This window comes from Elephantulus edwardii, unplaced genomic scaffold (assembly GCF_000299155.1).
Source record: "Elephantulus edwardii isolate Elephantulus edwardi_28Jun2011 unplaced genomic scaffold, EleEdw1.0 scaffold00268, whole genome shotgun sequence".
In the NCBI taxonomy this organism is placed as follows: domain Eukaryota; kingdom Metazoa; phylum Chordata; class Mammalia; order Macroscelidea; family Macroscelididae; genus Elephantulus; species Elephantulus edwardii.
In genome coordinates this window covers 3,409,700-3,423,390 of record NW_006400018.1, presented here as the reverse complement: position 1 = coordinate 3,423,390, position 13,691 = coordinate 3,409,700, and the positions used below count along the sequence as shown (strand labels likewise).

Genomic DNA, 13,691 nt, shown 5'->3' with positions numbered 1-13,691 from the left:
CACTGGACCAAAAAGGATTGATTCACACTGAAAATTTTAGGAAGTGCAATATGAACAGGAAACAAAGGTAATAAAGGAAGAAGTTGAAGTTTCACTGAAGGCACTGGCAAAAAATAAGGCCCCAAGAATCGATGGACTACCAATTGTATTGATGTACTCACCAGTCTATTCCAGAAACTTGGAGGACAGCTGCTTGGCTAACTAACTGAAAGTGATCCATTCCCCCCAAAATGATCAACAGAATGTGGAAACTATTGAACAATGTATCATTAATATAATGTGCAAGCAAAATACTGTTGAAGATCATCTGAAAAATGGTTAAAACAGTACATTGAGAGAGAACAGACAAGTGTAAGCTGGGTTTGGAAGTGACACTAGGGATATCATTACTGTTAGATGGATACTGGTTGAAAGCAGAGAACACTAAAAGAATGTCTATTTGTGTTTTGTTGACTATGCAAAGGCATTTGGCTGTGTGGATTATAACAAACTATAGCTATTAATGGGAATCTCAGAATATTCAGTTATGTTTATATAAAAACTAGACCTAGACCTTTCTAAACAGAGCATGGTTTAGACTCAAGAAAATTGTGTGTCAGGGCTGACTTTTTTTTTACATACCCATTCAATCTGTACATTGAGCAAATCATCCAAAAAGCTGGACTCTGTGGAGAAGAATGTGGCATCTGGATTGGAGGAAGACTCATCAATAACTTGCATTTTGCAGATGAGACAATCTTGCTCCCTGAAAGTGAGGAGAATGGAAATACTTGCTGCAGGAGGTCAAGGACTACAACCCTTCAGAATTAATTGCATCTCAACATCAAGAAGACAGCGCTCACCATTAGACTGATAGCCACCATCATGATGAATAGAGAAAAAGAATGAAATTGTAAATTATATTATCTTACTTGGATTCATAGTCAACAATCTTGGTACAAGCAGATGAGATTTAATGCATTGGGCAAGTCTTCTGTCAGGGACCTCTCCAAATTACAGAGGAGCTATGGTATCAGTTTGAAGAGTAAGATGTTCCTGATTCAGGCCATGGCCTTTTCAATTATTTGCTATGAATCTAGACATGGACAATGAATAAGGATGACATATAGACAATGAATAAGGATGACAGAAGAATTGAGGTCTCTGAAGTTACAGTGTTGGAGAATAGCATTGAATATCTCATGGATTCCTAAAAGAACAAACTAACATAACTTGGAAAATGTGCAGCCAGAGTGTTTTTGGAGGCTAAGTTGTCAAAGTTTCATCTCACATACTTTGGGCATGTTGCTAGGAGAGGTTTTTTGTGGGAAAAGGATATCATACTTGCAAAAGTGGATGAAAATGAGGAAGTTCCTCAATAAAATGGATTGACACAGTAACTGTGGTAATGGGCTCAAGTGTGTCAGAGTTGATGAGGTTTGCACAGGATAGGACAAGGTTCAGATCTATTATACTTAGGGTCACAATGAGTCATACTTGACTCAAAGGGCACCTAATGAAAATAAAACAACTGTAACCACAGGCTATGTATTATATAACAACCAAATCTCTTCCCTGGAGGAGTCAGAGTGATGCCTGGCTCCATGATGGTGGCCAGCTCTATTGATTGCTATGATGTGGGTTTCTCTCTACCATCCTGGCAATAATTCAGCTTCTGGTGAAGAATACTGAATATACTACGCAACAAATCATTCTCATAACAAATAAAACCAGAATATGACTTAGAAGTGAGATGAAGTAAAGAAGGTGTACAAGTTGTCCAAGTCAAATATGAAGGAGGAGAGAGTTTAGCTAGGTGAAATAGGACTGTTATTTTTTATGTGCCATTGAGTCACCTGTGACTCATAGAGACCCTATGTGCAACAGTCCTAAACCCTGCTCTATCCTGTGCCATTCTCACTGTCTCTGATACATCTACCCCTATTACTCGAGTCACTGAATCAATCCACCTCATAGAGGGTCTTCCTCTTCTGCGATGTCCCTCAACCCTCCCAAGCATGATGTCCCTCTCCAAGGACTGGTCCCTCGTTGCAACACGTTCAAAATATGTCAGACAAATCTTCAGAGTCCTTGCCTCCAAGGCCCAGCCTGGCTTTACCCTCTCCAGGATGAACCTGTTTGTTCTCTTAGCAGTCTATGGTATATTCAATACTCTTCTCCAACACCACAGCTCAAAGGTAACAATTCTCCTTCTATCACCCCTAGTCATTGTCTAGCTCTCTGATGCATAGCGAGTAATTGCAAAGACCATGGCAGTATTAGGTGCACATTAGTCTCCAGACTGATATCATTGCTCTTCAGTACTTTGGAAGAGGTCTCTGACAGCAGACTCTCCCAATGCAATATGTCTCTTAATTTCCTGGCTGCTAGTGCCGAGTTGATTGTGGAGCCAAGCAAACTGAAGCTGTTAACAATCTCAATCTCTTCCCCATCTATCATGATGCTGGCAATTGGCCCAGTGGTGAGAATCTTTGTTTTCTTAATATTGAGCTTCAATCCTTATTGAAGGCTGCAATTCACTCTAGATATTGCATTAGAGCGCTGAGGAGCTGAGCAGAAGATTTCAAAGGGCAACACAGGAAGACAAAGTATTATAATGAAATGTGCAAAGAGCTGGAGTCAAAAAATCAAAGGGGCTGAACTTGCTCAGTATTTCTTAAGCTCAAGTAACTGAAGAAATAGGATCACTTTGGTATTACTGTGAGATTTGAATTATGTGCTGAATTGTCATTAAGATGCCTCTCAGTCTTCACATCTTTGTGTAATCTTCCCCTGGAATGTTGACTGGACCTGGTAACTTGTTTCTAATGAATAGAATGTGGTCAAAGTGATAGGACGTCATCCTTGAGAATACTTACAATGTCTTTGTTCCCTTCCTCTCTCACCTGATTACTTTGTTAAAGTCAGCTGCTGTGCTATGAGCAGCCCATACGGCAAGAAGCTAGAGGCAGCCAGTGAGGAACAGAGGACCTCAATCCAAGCCCACTAACAATTGAGTTTCGCCAACAATGCCATGAATGGGTTCCAAAGCAGGTGCCTCGCCAGTGGAGCCTTCAGGTCAGACTGCTGACGGTTGACTTGTGAGTTTCTGCCTTGTGAAAGACCTTGAGGCAGAGGAAACCTGTTAAATGGAGCCTGGACTTTTGAATCACAGGAACTCTGAAATAGTAAATAGTTATTGCTTCAAGCTGCTACATTTTAGGGCTCTTGACAGTGGAGCAGTAGAGAATAAAAATGGTGTTGCTTTTGTTGTTGGACGCTGTGGAGGACATTTCTTGTCTGAATATTTATGGGAGTGGATCGAAAAGGCTTTTCTCTGTGGAGCCAGTGGGTAGATTTGAACTACCATCCTTTCAGTTAGCAGCAAGTGCTTAACTTATAATACTGCAAATCAGTAAGACTACTGGCTATTTTTTTAACAACTGGAGACATTTTTTCCAAGCATTATTAAGAGTGAACTCAGTCTCATAAAGACAAACACTGAATAAGACCCCATAATAGTAAACATAGGAGGATAACTAGTAAGATGTTTATAAATGTCCAAAGAGGGAAGGGAGGAGGTAGGGACCTGGGGAGAGGGAGAAGGAGGGAAATCACAAGGTCACAGAGTTTGATGGGTAGAGGGAGAAGGTAAAGGAATTAGGAAAGATCCAGTGGGGATCTGAGAAAACGGGATAATGGGCAGAGTGGGCTTAGGTCAACAGTGATTATTTTATAAGACACAAATGTATGGGAATGTGTCAAATGAAGGAATGTGTGGGACACACTGTGTGAATGAAACACAATGTATACGAATTTTGTATGGAAACGAATAGAAAATAAAAAGAAATTTAAAAATATTTTTTTTAAAAAAATTTGCTTTGAGTGAAAATTTATAGAGCAGATTTTCCATGCAACCATTCGTACTCATTTTGCTTAATGACACCGATTACAATCTCCAGTTTTGCTTGGTGTTTTTTCTATTCCTTCCTGACCCAGTCACTACTCACTAACATATTCTGGAGAGCCGCCACTGCCACCGCCACGGTGCTGCTCGATCCCCGGAGAGCGATCGCCGCTGCCGGAGGCCGGCTCCCACCCAGGACGAAGACTGCAGGAGGGGGCGACGGAGACGAGGCGGCAGCGAGAGTCCCCCCGGAGGCTTGGGACTGCGGAACTGCCTCCGGCTTCATGATGTCAGTATGGACAGAATAGCTTATGATGCTTATCCCGATTCACCACTTTAGAGACATGGAGCGGAAACCAGAATACCTGCAGCTGGAGAAGTGTGTCCCACCTGCCTCCCCTGGTCCTTCGGGAGCCATGTGGTTTATCCGGGATGGCTGCGGCATCGCCTGTGCCATCGTCACCTGGTTTCTGGCTCTCTACGCAGCAGAATTCGTGGTCCTCTTTGTCATGCTGATCCCGTCCAGAGATTACCTCTACAGCGTCGTCATCAACGGGATCGTCTTCAACCTCCTGGCGTTCCTGGCCCTGGCTTCCCACTGCCGGGCCATGCTGATGGACCCCGGAGCCGTACCCAAAGGAAATGCCATTAAAGAGTTCATCGAGAGTTTACAGCTGAAACCCGGGCAGGTGGTGTATAAATGTCCCAAGTGCTGCAGCATCAAGCCTGACCGGGCCCACCACTGCAGTGTTGGTACGCGCTGCATTCGGAAGATGGACCACCACTGTCCCTGGGTCAACAACTGTGTGGGCGAGAACAACCAGAAGTACTTCGTCCTGTTTACAATGTACATAGCTCTCATCTCTTTGCACGCTCTCATCATGGTGGGATTCCACTTCCTGCATTGCTTTGAAGAAGACTGGACAAAGTGCAGCTCCTTCTCTCCCCCCAGCACGGTGATCCTCCTCACCTTGCTGTGCTTCGAGGGGCTGCTCTTCCTCATCTTCACATCAGTCATGTTCGGAACCCAGGTGCACTCCATCTGCACAGACGAGACGGGAAAAGAGCAATTGAAAAAGGAAGAGAGAAGATGGTCTAAAAAACCCAAATGGATGAACATGAAAGCCGTTTTTGGCCACCCCTTCTCCCTGGGCTGGGCCAGCCCCTTTGCCACGCCAGACCAAGGAAAGGCAGACCCATACCAGTACGTGGTCTGAAGGACCCCGGCACCCTTGCAACACAGACAGGCCGCACCACACCACCACCGTCCACTCATGAATGTTTAGACCGAGAAAGCAACTACTCTCAAACTTTGCTCTTTTTTTTTTTTTTAAATTTTTAAAAATATCTTCAAGTGAAATAGCTGAGCATTGCAGGAAAAAACCACAAACCACAACAACAGCAAACACACCCCCCACCTCATTTTTTCTTTTTTAAAATAGATCATCCTTTCTATTTTTTGGTGACTGAAGCTGCTCTTGTTTTCTCTTTCTAAAATGACTTCTCTGGCCCTCTGGTTTCCTCTCTGCTGTCTGTCTGGCGTGACTGACGTGGAGGGTGCTGTCTACGGGGCTGTGCCCTCCTCTACTAACCATGTGAGATGCAAGTGACGCTGGTGGTGGAAGGACTGGTCCTGGACGCCTGAGTAGGGGACCTGTAGGAGGGCCAGGAAGGCCCGTGGCCTCCCCACTGCCTAGCAGGCAGCGGCAGGCTCCCCGATGGAACTAAAAAAACTCAACGACGGATGCGTCCCCTCAAGGCCTGAGCAGGGCGACACCAGGGCAGAGCCCTCAGAAGGGCCTTGACAAGTGGCCTTGCCAAGTGGACACAGTTTGTCTCCAGATTTGTGAAATCAATTGCCTGCCCTTGTACCTTATGGGCTTGGGGTGTGGAGAGTGATTTTAGGGGGAGGGATATGGGGATGAAATTAAAGGGGTCTTATTTGTATTCTGGAAACCAGCAAATATATTCCCTCTGATTATTTGGGAAAAAAATATTCTGGAGAACATTGTCTTTGTGGACCATGTTATACCAATTGATCTTAATGTTCACTGAGACTATGTGAAGTCCTTCAGAATGCCTGGTGATAGCTAAGACATTTATGTAACTTTCTTCCCTGTTTACTCTACTATATACATGCGTCTATTTACAGTACATGCAAGTATGCATGTAGAAATGTTGTCTGCCCTTGTCTGTTCATCTTGCCTGTCTGCCCATGTATGCACTTGTCAATTAATATTTGTTATTACTGATTATATAGGATTGTGTGTGCAATAGCACTTACCTTTGATCTTTGTAACTTTTTGTTTTCTGACAAGGAATCTACTGAGTTTATTTGAAGAAATGGCACATCAAGTTCACATTGTACTCACATATCAAAGAGCTATATCTGCTTGCAATTTACATCAGAAGACATTTTCTGGACTCTTAGTATTAAAGGGCTTACCTAATGTCATCCATGTGAGCAGTAGTTACAGCTACTCCGGTAGAAGACATTAAGTAACTGTGAAGTTCACTCTAAGAGCCCAATCTAACTTACAAGTTAAAAAATAATTGTAGGTTCTCCATCTTTAAACCGTGAAAACAGACAAGAACAAAAAAGATGTAATTCTGCCGGTGATTGCAAAAAGTCAGTATCTGTCACTGTAGAGACACACATTAGGGCTAAAAGAGTCTGGCTACAGAGAGGATATCTTCCCCAAATCGTACCACTGGTTCCAATCAAAACTTAATCTACTTCTGAAACTTGTCCCACAGCAAGAACATTTTGAGGATTTCTCTAATGTAGACCTTCTGATGTCTAATAAAATTAGATTTCTAAATTATTTTTACAGATGAGACTTTTCTAGGATTTCTCTTCTGTGTGGACCCAGTGGTCTCTAAAAATGCTTGAGTTGCCAATGAAATTTTTCTGAGAGGATATTTCTAGGGTTTTTCTCCTCTGTGTCTATTTTCTCCCTGGTGTCTATTAAAAATGGGACCTCTGACTAAAACTTTTTCCACAGAGAAGACATTTGTGGGGTTTCTCTACTGTGTGGACGAGCTGGTGTTTTTTAAAGGTGGACCTCTCAATGAAACACTCCACAAAGAGAACATTTAAAGGGTTTCTCTCCTGTGTGGACCTGCTGGTGTATCTTTAAGGTGAACCTCTGATGGAAACTTTTTTCACAGAGAGTACATTTATAGGGTTTCTCTCCTGTGTGGCTCCACTAGTGTCTATTAAAGTTGGACCTAAGAATGAAACTCCTCTCACAGAGAAAACATTTTTAGGGTTTCTCTAGTGTGTGGAAATGGCTGGTGTCTACTAATGCAGTACTTGTGAATGAAACTCTTTTCACAGATGGGACATTTATAGGGTTTCTTGCTTGTATGGATTTTCTCATGGTTGTGTAATCTTGAAAAGTCCCCGAAGCCTTTCTCACAGTGGTCACGTTTGCAAGGCTTCTCCTCTGTGTGGATTCTCTGATGTTTCACCAAGAATGAATGCTGCAGAAAGGTTTTCTTGCAGGTGGGGCACTGAAACTACGTCTTTCCAGTATGAGTTCTCTGATGGAACAAAAGCTGAGAATTTCTATAGGTTTCCCCCCAATTTCTGGACCCAGCTAATTTGATAGAGTATGGGGGAGAAGTGGCAGGACTCCCCCTTCATGCCAACGAGAAGATCCCATCAACCACCTGTAGCAGAGAAAGGCAAATGCCAAAGAGAATCTAAACTTGGCAAGCTGTTGGGAACAGGAGCCTTCAGATGCCCCTTGTCACATCCCAGAGGAAGCCCCTCCTCGGGGTTCTTTGAATGTCTTCTTTGATGAGAACGAGCAAGGATGGTTTGGAAAACTTCTGTACATGAGGAACTTCTGGATCATGGGAGACCTCAGTTTTTCCTTCCAGGAGGCCTATTGCTTCTCTGTGAGCCACAGCCCAGAAAGATTTCTTAGGTGAAAATGAGGCAACTGCTGGCTTAACTGCTGTTGCCCAGAAACCCTTTCCTGAGGAGGAGCTACTTGTCTCTCTCCCCACCTTGGAGGTATCCCTGTACTTTATGGAGAGAATCTCCTTTTCCAAACCACCCTCGTTTGTTCTCACCAAAGAGGACACTCAAAGAACACTGAGGAGGGGCCTCTCCTGGGATGTGACAAGGGCCATCTGAAGGCTCCTGTTCCCAACAGGTTGCCAAATTTAGATTCTCTTTGGCTGTGTCCTGTCTATGCTGTAGGCGGGTGATGGAATCTTCCGGCTGGCATGAAAGGGGAGTCCTGCCACTTCTCCTCCACACTCTTCCGAATTAGCTGGGCCCACTTTGGGACTGGGAGTGCCTCCTGAGACCTTTCCCCCATAGTTAGCCAGCAGGGGGCGCCAGTAGTGCTCCTTCTCAGTAGGATCCAAGTGCCTGCACTGCTCCCGAGATGATGCTTGAAGATGGAAGGAAGCCTTCAGAGTCCTGGTTGTTGATGCGCCTTTCCTCGGGTCTGGAAAGAAGCGGTGTGTGTGTGTGTGTGGGGGGGGCACTCGTCACGAATTCCTGCACTGTGTCAGGTTCTTCTTTGATGATGTGTCTCAGCTGGGCTCCAGGTCCTGAGGCTGAATTCTGATGTCCCAGCTCCTGAGGCATCACTTCGAGACTGGTCTCTGCCTCCCTGACTTAGCAGCCTGCAGATTCCACCTCCTCAGGAGAGCTTTCCGGCCCCAGAACCTGACCGCTGATGCACCACCACCAGTCTCCAGGCATCTCCTTTCAAGCTCTGCACGAGAGTCACAGCCTCCTCTCCACCGCTGGGACGCTGTGAGCCCACCCACATCTGGATCTCCCCGGGCAGGACGGCCAGGCTCCGCCGCTGGGACACTGTGTACTCACCCACATCTGGATCTCCCAGGGCAGGACGGCCAGGAACTGCTCCAACAGGCGGAGCTCCAGGATCTATTCGCTGTGACCCTCTGGCTGCAACCACTAGAAACAGAGCTTCTGAAGTTGCCTCAAGGTCTCGTGGGACCCAGACAGCACCTGGCACCAAAAGCATCTGAAAAGCTGCTGGGCAGCTTCAGGGCTGGAAAGTTCCCCGTGAGGGGCAGAATTTGGTCCAGGGAGTTGGGGATTCTCTGCCTTTGTCAGTAGTGGCACCTGGACCAGGGCCTGTCCCAGCTCCAATGGCATCATCAGGCTTGTCAAGTTCTTTAACATAGAAAAGTCCTTCTAAATGGAATGATTCTCTAGGGAAAACCATGTCTTCAATCAGCCTCTTACCAGCGCACTGGGGAAGGAAGGAGACCAGTGATGCACAGAGAACATCCCTACTCTAGCAATTCACATGCCCTTCTCTGAAGCCTTGCATTCAACCGGAAATCTCTGAACTGCTCAAGGACTGACCAAAGAAACACAGTGCGTACTGACATGGCACCACCTCACGTGAACCCCGTGTTTCTAAGTGGAATTTTGCCCCACAGTGTAGTCCAGGGCTGGTTGTTTACTCAGATGTAATCACTAGGTCTTTCTCTCAAGACGTTACTGGGTACCTTCGGACTTCACATCTCTAAGTCAACAGCAGAGAACTTTAACTATGTGTCTCTATGGAAACAGTGTAAGCCTGTAACCGCAGAGCAAATCACCCACACCATATCTAAACTGGCACCATCAGCTTGTCCAGCTGATTAACATTTTGTTCGGTCTTCAAATGCACACACCGGGTGGAAGAGCGCCATCTACCTCATGAAGCGTTTCCATTACAGGTTTCCAGATAAATAACTTCTGCAGCTTATCCTGCTGTTCTCTGCATCTGCCCATTTGGGGACACCACAGTGACCCTGCTCTTTGTGACTCTTGGGGGCCTCTGTGTCTTTCTTTTCTTTAGTTCTGTGGTGCTGATCAGCTCCTGGTTGTACACCACCTTCCCCTTATCCACCCCGATATGAGTCCCTCCCTCACTCTTTGCCACCGAGTCAGGATAGATTCACAGCTGACCCCGAGCAGGTTTTGAGGGGCTGTAAATCACACAGGAGGAGACTGCGTATGTTTCTCCTGTAGAACTGCTGGTAAATTGGAACCGCCAGAGAGGAGTGGACTTAGTAGCACAACTCCCTGTGGCCTACGCCACCAGAGCTCCTCCTATTATACAGACATTACCTAATTTGAGCCCTGGTGGCGTAGTGCATTACATGTTGGGTTGAGAATGTAAAGGTTAGCAGTTCAAATCCATCAACTGCTCTGTGGAGGAGTGATGAGGTTGTTTCCTCTTGTAAAGGTTTACAGCCTCAGAAACCCTTTGCAGGGCTACTGAATGATGAATGGGCTTGGTTGTGATTTTATTAACTAGTTCATGATTTTCCTTTCCTTTCCTTCTAATACTTTGTGACCATCAAAGAAGGTTTCTTTCTGGGTACAAACATTAACTTGACTTTTCATACTATTAATCCTTGGTGACTGACTTATGTCGCTCAGCATAGTGTCTTCTGGATAATTCTGATTTCTCTTTACTTGCCCTGCAGCAAGTAAATGCTATTATAGAGATGTGTACATAAAAGATATTCCCTTTCAATTCTCCCATCTCTCTTATCTTTTTCCTATTTGGGAAATACTGTAGCCAGAAAATGGGCTTACCCGTTATAGAGCAAGTTCTGGAGGTCAAGATAGGGCGAGGCTCAACTCTTCTTACCAGCCTTTAGGGGCAGGAGAGAAGGAAATGGAACTCCACAGTCCCGGGATTCTCTGGTTTCTTTATAAAGGCTGAATTGAGGCTGATTTTTTTAGCAATCAAAATGCAAACACTTGTGCTAATCTTCTGTTTATTTAATGAGGACACAGGTGTGGTAGGAATTGCTGTCTTGTGCCCTTGAGTTGTTCTGAACTCACGATGACCCGGTTTATTAGAGAAGCTACTGCTCCCTAGGGGGGTCTCGGCGTAACTTTATGCAGAAGGAGCCCTGGTGGTGCAGTGTGGTATGTATTAGACTTACAACTGAAAGGTCAGTTTATGTGAAGCCACCAGGTGCTCCACAGGAGAAAGCGGGGAAGTCTCCTTGGTGCAAAGCTTTATAGCTTTGAAAACCCAACAGAGGACTGCTTTTAGTGGGGACCAAGTCACTCGTAGTCTTGGTTTGCACTTTTTGCCTTAAATCTAAATAGAAGCAGTTTACCAGAACTCTCCTCCACTGAAATGCTGCTGAGCCACTAGCCTTTTGAGTGACCAGCCAAGAGCAAACCATTTGTCCGATGCTGCAAATCTTCATTAAGACCTACTAGATGAACAAGGGAAATTAAAGTACTTCAGATGGAAGGCTTTCAGGTTCAATACCTGAAGTTTCAAGTCATTGCCCAGCTACCTGGAGAACTTATGGTACACACAGGTTTCCTCATCAGCTAAAGAGCTTCCTTAAACCAAGTTCTTTGACCCATACAGTTCCTTTTTTTAGTTTCTTGTTTCTTGATTGGTGCCTCTCATGACATGGCAAATATTAATGCATAGTTAACAAAGTAGAGTTTATAGCTAATAAGTGTTTAGAAGAATGCTTCAAATTGGTGACTGTAGTTGGTTTTGGATATTAGCCATTTGATGCCAAATTGTGGTGGCCCATAATCACAGAATAGAACTGATCCATAGGGTATTCAAGGCTGTGTGCCCTTCCGGAAGTATATTGCCAGGCAAGTCTTATGTGCTTCTGGAAAGGTTAAAAGAGCCAACCTTTTAGCTAGTAGTTGTGGGCTTACATGTCTGCAATAGCCATCTTCAAAGAGAATGCCAAGATGAAAGAACTTTGCTAGTGCTTCCCCTCTTGAGCTTCTGGACTCCAAATGCAGTTAAGAGGTCTTCCTGGAGGTATAGGAGAGCTGGGTTTGGTATGCTAACTTACAGCTTAAGTGGATACACACACTTGTGGGTCCTTATGCGTCTTCTAGAAGCACAGGTGTATGTGGTCAACCTTAGCCAGCATCCTAGTCCTAGATAACAAACAGTTAATATACTCACAGGCCCCCTAGTGCCACAAGATACCTGGGTGCCAATACTATCAGCATGAACCCCATTCCTATCCTTGTACTAATCTCCAGTTAGGCACAAAGTGGGGTGTACTTACTGTCTGTGCCTTGTAGGAAATATTTGAAGAGTTTTATCAGCTTCCTAGGCTGCAGTGGGGGGGGGCATGTTACTAAGGAAGCCAGCCCCTGCAGAGAGACGTAATGCTTGGTGATGAGGTAGCTGGTTGTTGTTAGATTCCATTGAGTCGAGTACAATTCATAGCAACCCTATGAACAATGAACTTGAAACCTGTCCTATCTTGTGCTGTCTTCACAGTCTCTGACACACTTGAGCCCATTGGTGCTGTTACTGTGTTGTTCCACCTGGTTATGTTATTATTAGGTACCGCCACCAGGTCAACTACGACTCATAGTCACTCTATGGATGGCAGATCTGAACGTTGCCCTATCCTGTGCCATCCTCAGGTTCTCTGATACACTTGAGCCTATTTTTACAGTCATTGTACGAATCCATCTCGTTGAAGGTCTTCTCTCCTTCTTGTGGAAGGTCTTCCTGACTCTCCACCTTCATCAGCATGATGTCTTTTTCAAAAAATTGGCCCTCCTGACAACATGACCAAAATTATGTAAGGTGAGGTTTCAGCATCCTTGCCTCTAAAGGGCACCCTGGTTACCCTTTCTCTAATATTATCTTGTTTTTCTTTTGGAAGCTCAGGGAATATTCAGCACTCTTCTCCAACACAGCAATTAAAAGGCATGAATTCCTCTGTTATCCTTATTTATTGCCCAACTTTCGATGCATACAAAGCAATTAAAAAAGACCATGCCAAAGGGAGCTCTGGTGGCCTAGTGGCAAGAAGCTGCACTGCAATCCCACAGGCACATGGTTCTAAATCCATCAGATGCTCTGTTGGAGAAGGAGGGGCAAACTTCTCCTGTGCCAGTCAGATCCAATTTGATGGTACACACACAAAAAATACTATAATATAAAAGGTTTAAAAAATTTTAAAAAGACCATGTCAGTCATTAAAACTGACATTCTTGTTCTTTAATTTTTTTTGAAAGGTCCATAATAGTATATTTCCCCAGTGAAATGAGTCTTGATTTCTTGGTAGGTGTTATCATGGGTGTTTACTTTGAATTGAAGTAGAGGATCAGAAAATATATTGACACAGTAGTTGCAATGGTAAGATCAAACATAGCAGCAATTTTGGGGCAATATTGGGCAGTGGTTTTTGCTTTAAAATTTTTTTTTATTTTAATGGAAGTTTACAGAGACTTAGGGTTTCCATTTATTCATTATTGCACTTTTCTTCCTTCCCCCTAACCCCAAATTCACTCTTCTCCATGAAAAGTAAAAGAAAAACTCTTTCATTGTTATACAATCCCTCCCCCAAGTCCACTCCACTGTGCAGCCTTCATTCCGGACTCCTGTCATGACAGTAATACCCAATCATAAATCCCTTTTAAACAGTTCTCGCCCTCATCTGTTTCAATGCAGTGTACATCATTCATCCCCTCCTTCCCTGTCTTCCCTCACCATCGATGTCAGTCCTGTTTTACAACAGTGGCCTATGCAATACGGTACTTGTATAAGAATGGCAGTGTTTTTCCTGTTGTCTGTGAGTCCGCTATGAATCAGAACCAACTTAATGGCACCTAATAACAATAACATAGAATGTTTGAATCTGAGGCGTCTTTCCTCCCTAGAACAAACCCAAATTCCTTTCTTTTTTAAAAAAATTTTTTAAAAAAATGTATTTAAATTTATTCACAATAGCAAGGAGTTGGAAACAACCTAAGTGCCCATCAACAAACGAATGGCTAGAGAAGCTGTGGTAT

The 13,691-nt window shown here is 44.3% G+C and overlaps 1 protein-coding gene and 1 pseudogene across 1 annotated transcript; one reads left to right on the top strand and one right to left on the bottom strand.

Annotated features, from left to right (window-relative positions):
• The first annotated feature begins 4,197 nt into the window (after positions 1-4,197).
• Positions 4,198-5,103, top strand: LOC102855458 (palmitoyltransferase ZDHHC3-like). The gene has a single exon (XM_006899853.1). The coding sequence runs from the start codon at positions 4,198-4,200 to the stop codon at positions 5,101-5,103; it is 906 nt and encodes a 301-aa protein (XP_006899915.1).
• Positions 5,104-6,954: 1,851 nt separating this feature from the next.
• Positions 6,955-9,035, bottom strand: LOC102846356 (annotated as a pseudogene).
• Positions 9,036-13,691: the final 4,656 nt, after the last annotated feature.